At 43.2% G+C, this 13,998-nt stretch overlaps 1 protein-coding gene across 2 annotated transcripts in view; it reads right to left on the reverse strand.

The window, feature by feature from the left end:
- tln2a (talin 2a) overlaps window positions 1-13,998 on the reverse strand; it is a 50,345-nt gene that overhangs the window by 11,053 nt on the left and 25,294 nt on the right. For both annotated transcript variants that reach the window (XM_037247433.1, XM_037247432.1), the window contains exons 18-47: window positions 13,129-13,227; window positions 12,769-12,936; window positions 12,560-12,694; window positions 12,319-12,478; window positions 12,068-12,234; window positions 10,922-11,050; window positions 10,740-10,853; window positions 10,160-10,273; window positions 9,345-9,479; window positions 9,005-9,133; window positions 8,826-8,928; window positions 8,498-8,706; window positions 7,960-8,079; window positions 7,695-7,892; window positions 6,823-6,962; window positions 6,348-6,441; window positions 6,086-6,175; window positions 5,876-5,998; window positions 5,330-5,473; window positions 5,011-5,172; window positions 4,741-4,881; window positions 4,155-4,336; window positions 3,673-3,805; window positions 3,256-3,357; window positions 2,566-2,736; window positions 2,344-2,490; window positions 1,149-1,250; window positions 941-1,060; window positions 727-873; window positions 491-657 (exon numbers count right to left, since the gene is read on the reverse strand). In XM_037247433.1, the coding sequence (XP_037103328.1) occupies window positions 491-657; window positions 727-873; window positions 941-1,060; window positions 1,149-1,250; window positions 2,344-2,490; window positions 2,566-2,736; window positions 3,256-3,357; window positions 3,673-3,805; window positions 4,155-4,336; window positions 4,741-4,881; window positions 5,011-5,172; window positions 5,330-5,473; window positions 5,876-5,998; window positions 6,086-6,175; window positions 6,348-6,441; window positions 6,823-6,962; window positions 7,695-7,892; window positions 7,960-8,079; window positions 8,498-8,706; window positions 8,826-8,928; window positions 9,005-9,133; window positions 9,345-9,479; window positions 10,160-10,273; window positions 10,740-10,853; window positions 10,922-11,050; window positions 12,068-12,234; window positions 12,319-12,478; window positions 12,560-12,694; window positions 12,769-12,936; window positions 13,129-13,227 (4,145 nt within the window). The remainder of the gene's footprint in view (window positions 1-490; window positions 658-726; window positions 874-940; window positions 1,061-1,148; window positions 1,251-2,343; window positions 2,491-2,565; window positions 2,737-3,255; window positions 3,358-3,672; window positions 3,806-4,154; window positions 4,337-4,740; window positions 4,882-5,010; window positions 5,173-5,329; window positions 5,474-5,875; window positions 5,999-6,085; window positions 6,176-6,347; window positions 6,442-6,822; window positions 6,963-7,694; window positions 7,893-7,959; window positions 8,080-8,497; window positions 8,707-8,825; window positions 8,929-9,004; window positions 9,134-9,344; window positions 9,480-10,159; window positions 10,274-10,739; window positions 10,854-10,921; window positions 11,051-12,067; window positions 12,235-12,318; window positions 12,479-12,559; window positions 12,695-12,768; window positions 12,937-13,128; window positions 13,228-13,998) is intronic.

Consider the following 13,998-nt stretch of genomic DNA (forward strand, 5'->3'; position numbering starts at 1 on the left):
TTCATTGAATTATTTATAGAGTATTTTTTTCTATTTTGTGTTTATTTTATTTTGTGTTATGTTATTATTTTCTTCATTTTATTTTCACTCTTTTACACTATTAAATGCTGTGCTGTGGATATATTTCTAGATAAGCTTTCCTTGTCAGAATCAATGCAGAAATAAAATGCGTGCAAAAGATCAAAACGAGGCTTTTTGTGAATTTTCCAGTTTCATGCCACCGAAGGAACATGATGAGCCATGTCACAAAACAATTTATCATTTCAATCTGGGATCATCTTTTCAGTCACGCAGCCTATTGTCTCCTTTTGTTGTCACAGTGAAAGATGTGACAGTTCATCTTGCAAAGCCTGAGGGGTAATTTGTACTTTCTGACGTTCAGAAAATGTTAAGCTCCCCTTTTGTCTGCATGCTACTAAGTCATTCTGTCAGCTTCTGCTAACAGATCCCCACAAAGTCGATTTGAAGCTACAGACGTGAGAAATTCCACCTGTGGTCGGCGAAGGATTCGTCATTTTCGGCGTTGAGCGTGCCAGCGGAGGCGAACATGATGGTGGTGTCCAAATCGGCGATGATGCCCGACACGGCGCTTGCCGCTGTGATGCAGGCCTGCGTTCCTTTATTGCCTGCCTGGAGTGCCGACAGCACCAAGGACACCTGAGGACGTCGGCAAAAGACAACGGTCAGAATTTTTGCTATTTTTTTTTTGTTCGTGATGATGCTAACCTTTTCTGTGACGGCGCGTGCGCAGTCGATGAGCTCTCGCTTGGTGAAGCCGTCGGAAGGCATGATCTGCAGTGACCCGGCCTTCTGCACCAGGTAGATGCAGCCGTGGCCCAGCTCCTGCACTCGGGTTTTGATCTGAAAGCCGATCTGGGAAACATGGAGTAGACAAGTTGCTCACGGCAGTTGCTTTTTAATGCCTGCCGGGTCACCGTACCTCTTCGGGCTCGGCCGTGTGGGCGGCCATGCGTCCCTCGATGGCCAGCTGGCTGAAATCGACCGTTACCTGAGAGGCCAGACCTCCGAGGTCATCCGGACATGTCACCGATTTAGTCATCTAAGTCATAACACACCAAACGTCATCATTTCAGATCTTTTTCCAAACATTTCATACTAAGTAACATTTAAAGTTTAATGCGGCTTACCATTTCCTGAGCAGTGACTGCAATAGCTTTGGAGTGTTTCACCATACTGGTTTGGTAATCCACAAATGAGCCTTCGGGCTCAGGCGGCGTTCCCTCATCCAGCTGAAGAAACAAGAAACATTCAGTTTGCATTTCAAACAAGTATGCATTTTAAATGATGACAAAAAATACAAAAATCTAAATGTTAAATGTTACACCTTAACCAATAAAATACCCAAATTCATGCAGTTTTTAATGTCCTTATATATTCAAATGCAGAAAACTACATGTCAAGTGAGTTAAAAACGAAATAATAAATAAATATGTAAACAAACAAATAAATAAACAAATGAACATAAACATGGAAGAACCACAAGTCAGAGTCGATTGGAATTTTAATAGCCGTTTAAGAAGCCTTGGCCACTTAACGCAAGATCATCCTTAATAATTTAGACTCCACACTTTAATTCAACCGAGCCCCTTTTGACTTGCTTTGGTAGGTGCTGCTGTTTCTAAGCAACTGAGTTCAAATGGGCTCAGTAAATAACTTAATATTATGAAGTACCGCAACTAGAGCACACATAATTAGAGCTTACTTACTATCACTACCATTATTTTCTAATAGAGGGAAAAAGGGAGATGTTCAATAAAGGAGGCATTTATTTGTCTTAAGTGGAAGGTGGCTCAAAGCTATTGCATAGTGCGAATCCTCCTGCTTGGAATACTAATAATAATGCAGGACCAACTAGAATAACAAGCAGATTGTTAAATAAACACCTGTGTGACAAAATTGATTATCTTTATAAAGGCAGAATTGATAACTGTGTATGAGGGAGCAAGCATAGTAATGGAAGCATCTGGTGAATATTTAATCCATTTAAAAAAAAAAAAAAAAGCCTTGAAAGTAAAAGGAAAAAAAAAAAAAAAAGAAAAAAACATGATTGCCAGCTTGCACTGCATACATTACGGCGTCTGTGTTAAATTAACGGATCACAGGGAAGCCAGCAGTTTGCAATATCGCAGGTACTTCACGTTCACAAGCATACAGACACTTTGGAATCTGACATTGAGCGGCAGTAGTTTCATATATATTGACACAAAATTTAAACAAGAAATTATATGGAAATATTTTGATGTCTGTATAGAAATAGTTGGTTCTCTAGATATGCTGCCGACTTTTTAAATGAAAAATTAAACAGTCGGAAACTGGATTTACCTTGGCCATGGCCTCCGCGATGGAATCCACCATGCCGCCGACCATGCCAACTTCACTGGCAGCCTCATTGAGTGTCACCATGATGTCATCCACCGCCTCCTTCATTAACTGCGAGGCCTCGGCGATGGCATCGTGAGTGTGAGACGCCTGAAAGTTGTCTCTACAATATTACTTTGGACAATAACAATGGATGATGGTAACAACTGCCACTGAAGATCTGACCTTGCAATTTCCTCCCCCCTCCTTGGCGGCGTAGAGCATTTGCAGGGCGGACTCAGCCAGGGTTTTGGTCTGATCCAGGAAGGTCATCTGCTGCTGGTGGTCCTTCAGCTTGGACGCCACGCCCACTGCTGCCCTGCTCAGTGGCTCAAAGTAGCCAGCCAGCTGGGTCACCTAAGGTCAAACATTTACATCCAATCTTGATTGCAGGAAATTTCATTTTTTTTGAAATTATATACATATATGGACTTTACGGACAGCAAAAAAAAAACCACAATAATGTTATCATGCCAATGCCTCATAACTGAACTTCTCATCAGTTTGGTCATGATTCCATTTCTGTACTCCTCACAGCCACTAGGGGGTATACCTATACATTAGCTATGGTGTAATGTATTACGGAAAAGATTTGGAACATTTTTGATATCCTATTAATGTGCAACATTATGAATAAGCAATGTGAATAAATGCTCAAAATGGCTTTTTTGAAAAAAATAAATAAAATTAAATTAAAAATTAAAAAATTCTAATTAAAAATGCGTCTCTCTGTATCACATTTATTTTCACGTATTGCAAGCAGGTTTTGAATGTATCCCCAATGATAAATGACATCGACTCTACTTCCACCTTTGTCTTGCTTCACGTTTAAATCATTTAAGTAAAGTCATTAATGTGTTGCCCTATATAGCGCACCTTGTGTCCTAGTTGGGAAGCCTCGCCTCTGGCAGCAGTGGAAACAGGGTCGATTAAGTGGCCAATTTCCTGAACGGAGGACGTCAGCTGCTCTTGCAGGGCCTGAAAAGAAGAGGAAATGAAAGTACATTTGTTCCTGTGTGGCCTTTTCATGTGAAAGGTGGAATTGCATTCACAGTGGTTCATTTGGAACCTTGACGTCAATGCCCTCAAACTGAATATCTTTTCTGAGAGAAAAAAAACACAAACAACCTGGTTAAATGAATAAATAAATATGCACACACAAAATAAAAATATTGTTGCAGCATGAATTTTGGCTTTTTTCTTTTACAGTGTGGCACATCGAATGAAAGCATCATTTGATAAATAGAAAGAAAAAATGAAATATGTTGAGTCCTTTTCGTAACGGTTCCTTACCTCCAGAGAAATGTCGTCCCTGCTGGGTAAGTTCTGGCTGACCGCAGCCAAAGAGGCCTGCTCAATGTCCCGGATACATTTGTTGATGTTATCAATGGATGCGTCGCACTCCCGCTGGCCCGGGGCCTTGTCTCTGAGATTGAAATGGGCCAGAGAGAGAGAGAGAGAGCAATAAAATAGATGGGGGGAGAGAGGTCGAAGGATGACAAAGAGGACGGAGTTAAAAAAAAAAATTGACTAAAGGATGGAATTTTTACATCTATCCTGGCTTTGAAAAATCGAATCTAGAAAACTACAAAAAAATACTTTAGTGAGAAGAATCTTGTATTTTCATATAAAATATTGTTTTAAAATACTTCTGTATTAATATTCCACGTTTGTGCTGTGAAGATGTGAACTTAGACCCTAATATAACATAGTGATGAAAGTAAATAGGATTAGCTTCAACACAGGGTAATCGCCCCCCCCCTCCCACAACAAACCGGATGGCGGTGATGAGACTCTTGATGGAGTCGGAGACAGTGCGGGAGTGACCGGCCAGAACGGACCAAGTGGGCGGGTCTTTGGGATTGATAACCAACGAGCGGGCGGTCTTGAGCAGATATGTGGAGCTATCAAGCATGGAGCGTGCTGATTGGATGATGGGCTCCTGAGCCGTAGAACCCTGCAGCCAAACAAGTTGGTGGAAGACTTTAGACCAAAGGTGTCAAACCCGAGGCTCGGGGGCCAGATATGGCCCGCCACATCATTTTATGTAGCCCACGAAGAAAAATTTTGTATCGACTTTGTGTCATTATTAAAATTGTCTTCACTTTTAAAAAATAGAGATATTACTAGTTATTTTTATGACCATTCATCTTTTTAAACTCGAACAGTTTTTACGAGTCTTTGATTTCAAAACTAGTTATTCATCAGTTTGTTGTGTAGCCTCGACTATATAGAAGACATAATGGCCCTCAGAGGGAAACTGAGTACAATGCGGCCCGTGACAAAAATGAATTTTACACCCCTGGTTTAGACATAAAATGCCTTTTTCCTAGTATACTACACAAAAAGTCTGTGACTGACCTCATGGCTTATCTGAGCCGGGATGCTGGCAAATTCTGGGTTGGAGGCAAATATCGTCAGATTTTCCACGGCTTCGATGAGCGGAGCTGTGGCCACTCGACACCGGTTCCTGTTCTCATCTGAGAAATCTCCATCGAGAGCCTGAGAGAGAAAATCACAAACAAGCTCTTGCTGTCATGTTCCACTGATTCTTTAATCCAATGCCTACTGGTTTAAGTCCTGAATGGACATGTGATCTGTCTGATTAGGCTTTGGAAGGACTAGACCCACCTTAATGGTTTTGACCAAGTTGGCGGTGCTGTTAGCCACCTCCTTAGCTGATTGGACAAAGTGTCTCTTGGCGACCGGGTTGGTGGTTTTGGAGGAGGCCAGGCGGCAGGCGTTGCACAGAGCAGACGTGTGCTTTGCAACAATGGTGGCTGCTGAGAGCACCTGCAATGTTAAGGAGAAATAAAAATAAGGCCCATAAGATTCATGGTCCATTAGAGGCCACTGCAGCATTTACTCAAAGTATCTGATTGTATCTTAAAGGTGAGAAACAATAAACAACAATACCTGTTAGTCTGTTTTATTTTATGGCGGAATGTACCTGGGAGGCGCTACTCTCTGGGTCCACAAGATTCTGACAGGCCATTTGAATTGCCTGGTTGGCTTTTGCAAACTGGATGGGGTCCACCAGTCCCTGGTGACCAGCGTGACTGTTGGGGTCGGACACGCCCACCAGGTAGGATGCCTAAGAATAAAAAAAAAAGTCTTGGGTGTGTATGGAACTGCCTACTATCAGTGAAAAGCCACAACTTAGATATTAAAATAAAACTTTGTTTTTAAAATTAATACTTGAAATATATTTAAGCCAAGTTTTTAAACATATTGTAAACTTATTTTCTTACTTATAATGGCAATTAATTGAATTGAGAGGAAAACATTTTGAATCAAAGCTGTGAAGGTCAAGTAAAAAAAAAAAAAAAAAAGCGATAACTATAAACTGGAGATTTCCACAATATAGTAACAGATGGTTCGATACGTTCCACAATAAAATCTGAAATTGCGGGGCGTAAATAATCGGCCACGATATAGTGCTGGAACATTGTAATCACTTCACAGGAATTAATGACCTTTGGGAATTTGTACGTACCTGTCCTGCAGCTTCGGTGAGCCCGCAAAGGGCCTTGGACGCCAATCTGACGCAGTCTCCGAATGACATCACATCTCCCGTCTTGCAGTTCTGGGAAATTCCCGCCATTGACTCTCCCAAGACCTGGGACATGAATAAAAAAAAGCAGAGTGACAGATTGTGAGATGAGGGATGTTTTAATCTCCCAGTAGGGAGACCTGGAAGGCTTACCTTGGAATTTTCCATGACACTCTCGATACAGTCAAAGTAGGAGAGGTCATTGATGGGTTCATTGGGGTTGTCCAGCATTCCTCGGACAGCCTGGAAATTTTTTAGTAACTTCTTTTACACAGAGGTAAAACATTATCCCACCTTTGCCTTTTACACAAAACCAATTGAAATTGTAATCTGCGTAACAACACAGAGCCAAATCATACTCCTCCTACTTGTTGCTTGGTGGGAACCAGAATGATTAAAAACCAGTGTGGTTTACCTCAAGCTCTCGCAGGGCGTTATCACACTCCTTTTGGCCGGGCGCCTGCTGAGTGCACAGCGTGATCAGCTGGTTGATGCTGTCGGTTACAGCTCTGAAACGAGAACCGGAAAATTACACTCTGAAGCAGTCACTTTCAAGCTTTTTACACCAAGTAAAAAAAAGCTCTCTCATGTAACACCATAACAACCAACAGTAAATAAAGTATTCATAAAAACTATATTCTATATTGTTAGCCACTGCGACACTGTACATTCCAAATTTATACACTTAAAAGTTAAATACAACTATAACGATGCTAGATTAGAAAAACGTGAATTTAAGATTTACAAAAATTTAATTCAGTGATCCTTTTGCCTACCACTAGAGGGAGCACTAGTGATATGCGGGCTCTCCACGACGACACTACCTGCTATGAAAGGAAGGACACTTAGCGCGACTATTGATTCCAAAGCATAAAAATCAGCGGCGGTACCTTGCAGCGGCTGCGAGCAGATTTTTGGCGTTGGCCGCAGCGGGATCCACTGACAGGCTCTTGGCGGCCAGGAGCAGCTTGCTGGAGGCCATGGAGATGTTCTTCAGGTTACCGATCACCTGTACTTGGTCGTCCCGCTTCTGTGAGGACGAGCCATGTGAGACAAAATAAACAACAGCAGCAAGAAAAACTTTCAAGCCAACGAAAGCACAATTGGGAAATAGTGCAGTTATTCTTTTTAATAGGGAAGTTGGGAAATAACAATCAGCACTGGCTTTATCTCACAACCTGCATGTAAAGCTAATTGAAGATTTAAATTCAAAATATGTGTCTTGTGATTGGCTGGTAACCAGATTAGGATGGACCCCGCCTTTTGCCAAAAGTCAGCTGCGACAGGCTCTAGCTCACCCGTGACACTAATGTGGACAAGCGCTATAAAAAATGAATGGCTGGATGAATTCTATAATTTATGGTTATGGGTGGATGATTGGGCTGCCAATACTGCTGTGCCTTGCTTTATAAAATGTATACAAGCTCTGCCTTATGGCTGGTCTTGACAGGCTCAATTTTTATTATTTACTGATATTGACCCAAATGTGCTGAATCACCAGGAAGATGAATGTTTTACTCTGATGGAAGGTGTGCTTTGTATTTTATGAATACTGTATGTTATTATTTATGAGCTTTGTGTTACGAAATGCATAATAGGTGGTCACAATGGGTTTTTGGTTTTGTTCATTTTGACCTAGAAAATGGAAACGTCAAAAAAAGGTAGCAGGAAATAAGATCTGATATTATTTCATTTTCTTGGCCGTCTCCTCTGGCAGTGTCTCGTATTATTTTGTGTCAAGTTCACGGGAAGCAAAACGGACCTGAGTGTGCCCTGCCATCTCGATGCCGGCGTCCAGGAACTCGTCAAAGTCTTCGCTGAACTTCCCCGACGCCACCGCCAGCTGGCTGCTGGAGGCCCTGGAGGCGTGAACCACCTCGCCCGCAGACTGGTTCAGCTCGGCCGCCGTTTGATTGAGCTCGCTCTGTGCCTCTTGAAAGGTCTTGGAAGGCGGCGGGATCTAAACGCAGCATTTATTAACTCCCTGTGCTTATAAAAACATTTTTTTATGGCTTGCTTCAACTCACGCTTTCAATGAGGAGCTTCTTGCTGGCTTCGCCGATGCTCTTGAGAGCCATATCGACGTCCTTCTGACCAGGCAGACAGTTGACGCAGTTGTTCAGTGAATGAGACACGGCCTTGGCCACCTGCAGGTTCAACAAAGACCTTCTAAATACAAAATGCAGCCGCACTAGCAAAGCAGCACCATCTTTGTGTTTGTTGCAACCTACAGCATTAATGAATTTGGGGAAAATGAGATGCTAAGGCATAAATCATTTATGATGTTTTGCTCATAAAAAATGCCACCTGATTAATTAAAATGCTTTCCCTTGCTTATTATGACAGATGTTGAGCTGCTTACTTCCCTTGCCTGCATGTAAATATTTACCAGAAAGTCTCTATCAGGCAATTGCAGGTTTATGGAAGTCTCACTAACTTTTTGGGGTATCAATTTAAGACCTCTAGTACAATAAGAAATGGTTGGAAAATATACTCAGTAACCTTTAAAAGTCTGAAGAACTGCAAATTAGGGCTATATTTTTGTTAAATGTTGTCAGATCTCACCTGGGCCAACCTCTGCTGGCTCTCAGCATCACCGGGGCAGATAAGCGCCTCCTTGGCCTCGTGGATGAGAAGCGCCGAGCCTTCCATGACGTCGCGGGCCGAGTCCAGCATGGCGGCGGCGGCTTTGGGATCGGTGGTGGAGGCGGCGACTCCGCGGGCCGCCTGGGCCAGCGTCTTTAAGGCCTGCGCCGTCTCCCTGGCTGCTATGCCTAGTGCACAGGAGTTAGCATGTGCATTATTTAAAAAAAAAAAAAAAAAAAAGAGAATTTATTTGTACCCAGCTCCGATTCATAGACATACTACGCAGAAGTTAATTAGCAGTACCAACCTGTGTAGTGGTCATTGCCTTGTGCAGCACAGGTGAGTAGCTGAGCCATGGAGGACCCAACTGACTTGGACGTGCTGCCCAACTCCTGAGCGCACTTCTCCAACTAAAGAAAAATGTAACAACATACAATTTGAAATAGAAACTTCTTATTTTGAATGAGTAAAGTGACTTCTCCTTACCGATTCTCCCGGCAGCGGTTTCAGCTGTGCATTGCCTGCAGCCAGCCTGGCATCCTGCAGCTCAGTTTTCAGCGTTTGGATGGCAGTGAGAGCAGAGTCAATCTCCATGGGGCCACAAGCTTCATGAGCCTAGAAAAAAAATCACAAGTCTTAGGAAAAACTGGCAATTCATTTGTTTCAAATCTTGTTTTCATATAATGTCACTTGTTGCTAGGCACATTTCAGCAGCTGAGCAAATCGACAACACTGATGCGACTGGCCAATTTCTACGCAGTACTTTTATAAATGAACTATTTCTCTGTATTAAATAGAAAACACAAATTGAAGAATTGTCTGCTACCTTCTGTGCAGCTGTCCTCAGCTCGGCCAAGCAAGTGGCCAGGTTCTTGGCACACTGGCCCAGTTGCATGGCTGCAGCCTGATCCGTCACCGTGGGAACTGATGACTTTGTGGAGGTCACCATTTTACTCCCGGGCTATGTAAAACAGGGAGCATACAGGAAATTGATCTATTTTCAAATTTGCTGTGTAAAGCAAAACTCTATAAAGGTTATGATAATGGCTGTCCCTAGATGCTATTGCTCACGTATGGACGTTTAAGAGTTACTGATCCGATTTGACCTCGGTTGCTAAGCAAAACAGCAGCACCTATGTGGACATGTAAACAGGCTAAGATGTGAAAGTAGTAGTTTCTTAAATGATGATTTAAATGGCTGCTCCACAATGTTGTGTGTATCTAGGGTTTACTTTCTGCAAAGCTATAAGACATATAAATTCCACCCAGACTGCTTTATTTCTTGCCATTTCTCCAGAATAGTCCTTTTAAACTCCACTTCACTTGACATACATTGTAATTTATTGCTAACATTGTGCAATAGCAACCTTCTGTTGAGCAAATAAACTCCCGCGGCTACAATTTGTCGAAATAGAGCAGTTCAATCAACGAGCTCGTACAGAAACTCCACCACAGGCGTGTTTCTTGAGCTATTAGATAAAAAGAAAATAGGTTGTGGGTCCATTTTAAAAACATCCCAGCATGGTCCTATCTCTATTTATACTTTCTTCGGCCTCATTTCCAAGGTAGTCTTGACAACTCTGGGACATGAAGTCTCAATATTCCATTTTGGTAAACCCGTGTGGGTGTCATGTGTTGCACCTGTAGGAAGTTCTGGCTGGCAATGATGAGGGCAAGCTGTGCACTGATGTCGTCCGGTTTGGCCTGGCTGCTACGCACTCCTTGGACCAGCTGAGGGATGTGGTCAGCCACCGCCTAAGTTACAGAAAATCGGTGGTCAATTATAGTTACCGTATTTTCCGTACTATAAGGCGCACCGGATTATAAGGCGCACCGGATTACAAGGCGCACCTTCAATGAATGGCCCATTTTAAAACTTTGTCCATATATAAGGCGCACCGGATTATAAGGCGCACCTTCAAAGAATGGCCCATTTTAAAACTTTGTCCATATATAAGATGTATACATTTGGCCCGCGAGCCAGACTTTGGACACGCCTGCTGTAGTGGCTCAATATTTGTCCATATATAAGGCGCACCTTATTATAAGGCGCACTGTCGGCTTTTGAGAAAATTGGAGGTTTTTAGGTGCGCCTTATAGTGCGGAAAATACAGTAAGATGTAAAATCCTGATTAATGTTGATGTGTGGTGGTTGGTCATTATACTTGACTGACAGAGACAAATGAACATAAACTGATTGTTATAACCCAATCCTGCCCACCTTGCAGCTCTGAACCAACTGCTGGTGAGCGGCTGTGTTCTTGTTGGAGGCGGCGGCGTTCTGAGCGGCGGCGATGGTTTGAGTGGCAGCGGCTGCGCCTTGCTTGGCGGCATTCTGAATCGCACAAAATGGTTCAAATGATCATTTCTGCCCTCTTAGCCCCAAATCGGATTCCCGCGGACCTCCAGTCTGTTGATTAGCTTCTTCTTGATGGCGTTTTGAGCGGCGGCGTTGGTGGCTACTCGCAGACCCTCAGCGGCTTCCCTCAGTCGCTGCTGCTGGTCTTCGTTCTCGGGATAGGCCGCTGCACCCTGAAGGCAAACGCACATCATTCCAAGAAAAGCAGCTATTTTTCTTGAGGGTAAATTAAATTCCAGACCAGTGGAATTTAACTCCGCCGTCTGCCTATTGTCGCCAATTAAAGAAAAAAAAGTCATTTGCATAATTATAAAAACCTGCTAAAACCCTTCCAGAGGGACAAATGATGACACGGCGTGCATGAGCGAGCCAACGCTAACAAGCTTTCCAAATCCCAGGGACGCTTTGCTACGGCAATATAACATGCAAAAATGGAAGAGGAAATCAAACAATGAGCGGTGTCCAGAAGTCTTATCTTATCAGTTTATCAGTCGCCATGGCAACAGCTTTGAGATGAATTTCAGCTGATATGTGTAGAGGCAACTGATGGTATATTAAAGCTTCATTCGAAGTAAATAGCTGAGAGCATATTTTTATAGTCACAGTGGAAAATAGGTAGCTATTCATATCAGATAAATTATTTTCCTAAATTAGTCTCGCCTTGTCTTATTTTAGCATGCTAACCCAAATGTCATATAGTATGTTACACTAAGTTTCAGACTGGTCGTATTATTAGCTACAACACCTTTAGGCTTCATTTCGATTCAAGGCAGGAATGTGTACCAAGTGTAGTGTTACAGTAATTTGTTGAGAGGCAACGACACAAGCTAAATTAGGATCAAACGGAAAGTGAGCAGCGTTAAGCCACGCTTGGAATCACGGTGACTTAACATTCATATGCACAGCATTGCCAACTTTCAGTTTTGAGATGTTTCTTACGCTTTGATCGTGGTCCAGGAGTCAAAGTGAGACAATGAGCGTAGGCAGAGTTTTGTTTTATAATCTTGTACAGACTTAATTAAAATGTCAAACTAAGAGTACAGGTCAGTGTCAGGTCAGATGTTTTTAATTCCAAGTGAATGACTCGTTGACTTTATTAAAGTACCGTTGCACAATTTCAGAGGATCCAATCTTAGAGATGGTAGTAGTAGCGAGTAGTCGGATGGCAAGAAAGAGAGCAAAGATGATACCTTGGCCGCTTCCACCATCCTGGCAGTGGCGTCGGCCAACAATTTAGCTGCCGCCAGCAACTTCTTAGAATTGTCCATGTCCACTTCAGCTTCTGCATCCGACCTCATGGCGTTCACCAAGTCCGAGGTGGCTTGGGCCAGAACCCGGGCCTGACGGACCATCTCTCCTGTGAGCGGGAGGCATACACGACAATGGGAATTTTTTTATCCCCAAATTAAATTTGCATGTGACACTAGCTTTTCGGCCTGACCTGCATCTCCCATGGAGGTGAAGATGCTCTCGGTGACGGTCATGATGGTGTCAGTGGCTTGGTCGTAGCGACCGATGGGCTCTCCTCTGGAGGTGTACTGGCGGACGTGATGCAGCAAATCTTCTAGAGCTTGACTCACCACACTGGCTGCTGCGCTAACCTACAAAACAGAACAGGAGCCTCTCATGAGTCCAAGTTTAGCCACCACGACACCTTCTCGGGGAAGGAAATAACAATGAACCTGCTTGAGGAGTTCTCCATCCTCTGTGGCCGAGAGGCAGGCTTGGACGCAGCTCTCCACCGAGCGGTCCACCAGCTTCCCGGCTTCGATGAGCTGCTCCTGGCAAACGTGGGAACTGATAGAAGGACTCACCACCTACAAGCATGTGGAAGGAGATGCCATGAGAAGAAATGAACACTTAGCAAGATTGATTCGGGTTTATGCAGTACCTTGGCACACGCTACCAGCTGCGAGGTGGACAGGGCACATTGGGTGGCAGCGGAAATGACTCGGTTCTGGAGAACAGTGTCCTCTGCGACCTGGGCCACGTTCTTTGCCTTCAGGACCAACATGGCGGCGGCGTTGGCCACCGCCTTGGCCAAGTTCATAAGGATATCCTGCACAGGAAGCAAAGTCAGAAGGACCCGAGAGATAAATTTAAAAAATATATGGCGGCCATGTTTGAAGGTTATACATATTGATTCACACTGTGAGGAAAACTAAGGAGACGAGTTTTGTTATCATATGATTATATTTTCATAATAGTTTGAAGTGCACCGTTTTGACAAACAAATGGGCACCATGGTTACCTGGAACCTCTCGTCTGTTTCGTTCTCTCCAATCTGCCGGAGGAGGTCTCCGCTGGCTTGGCCGATGCTGCCTGCTGCTGTCAGCACCGTCTGTCTGGGCTGCACACACACACACACACACATATACACACACCATTGAAAAGGGCTTCTGCTTAACCTGTTTAAGCTACTTTACATTGCTTCAATGCTTCATTTGAAAATATTCCAACATGGAAGAGCAGCCCTAATTCTTCAAAATCCTTACACATGAAAGGGACTACGCATCATGATTAGCCGACAAATGTTTTTTGGTTTGCTGCTACAGAAGAAACAAACAACTTTGAATAAATGTCAGGCATATCGTTACAGTCCCTGCAGCACAAGTCCATAAAGTCAACTCCATTATTAATAAGTAGGCGGGTCAACAAGCCGCTTGCTGTCTGAAAAGGCCTTGCAGTCAGCTTCACGTCACTCACAGCTCTTTAATGTACAACGCACATACATGCACATTCAAAAAAGTGGTGAGGCAAAGTCGCATTACTCAGAGATTGCACATTTCATTCCGGGGCCTCTGGGTGTGTAATTAATTTGGACACAACAAAGAAAGGTAATTATATAGAAAGCCCTATGTGTTACCGGAAAATAAAATTGCTTGCTAACTTGCCGTAATTCAAAATCTATTAAGCTGCCAATTTACGTATTAACCTCTAAAAAATGATATTGCGTTATAAAAAATGTTTGCTCATCTTGGTTAAAAATGTGAGGAATATTCAACAGAAAGGACATTACAAACAGATGGACACACACTTGGCCAAAAAAAAAAAAAATCTGCTGAAACCCGGTGTCTGGTTTTATATAATTTATCTGTACATTGACGATCGATTTCCCTTA

The sequence above is a fragment of the Syngnathus acus genome, chromosome 3 (assembly GCF_901709675.1).
Source record: "Syngnathus acus chromosome 3, fSynAcu1.2, whole genome shotgun sequence".
NCBI lineage: Eukaryota > Metazoa > Chordata > Actinopteri > Syngnathiformes > Syngnathidae > Syngnathus > Syngnathus acus.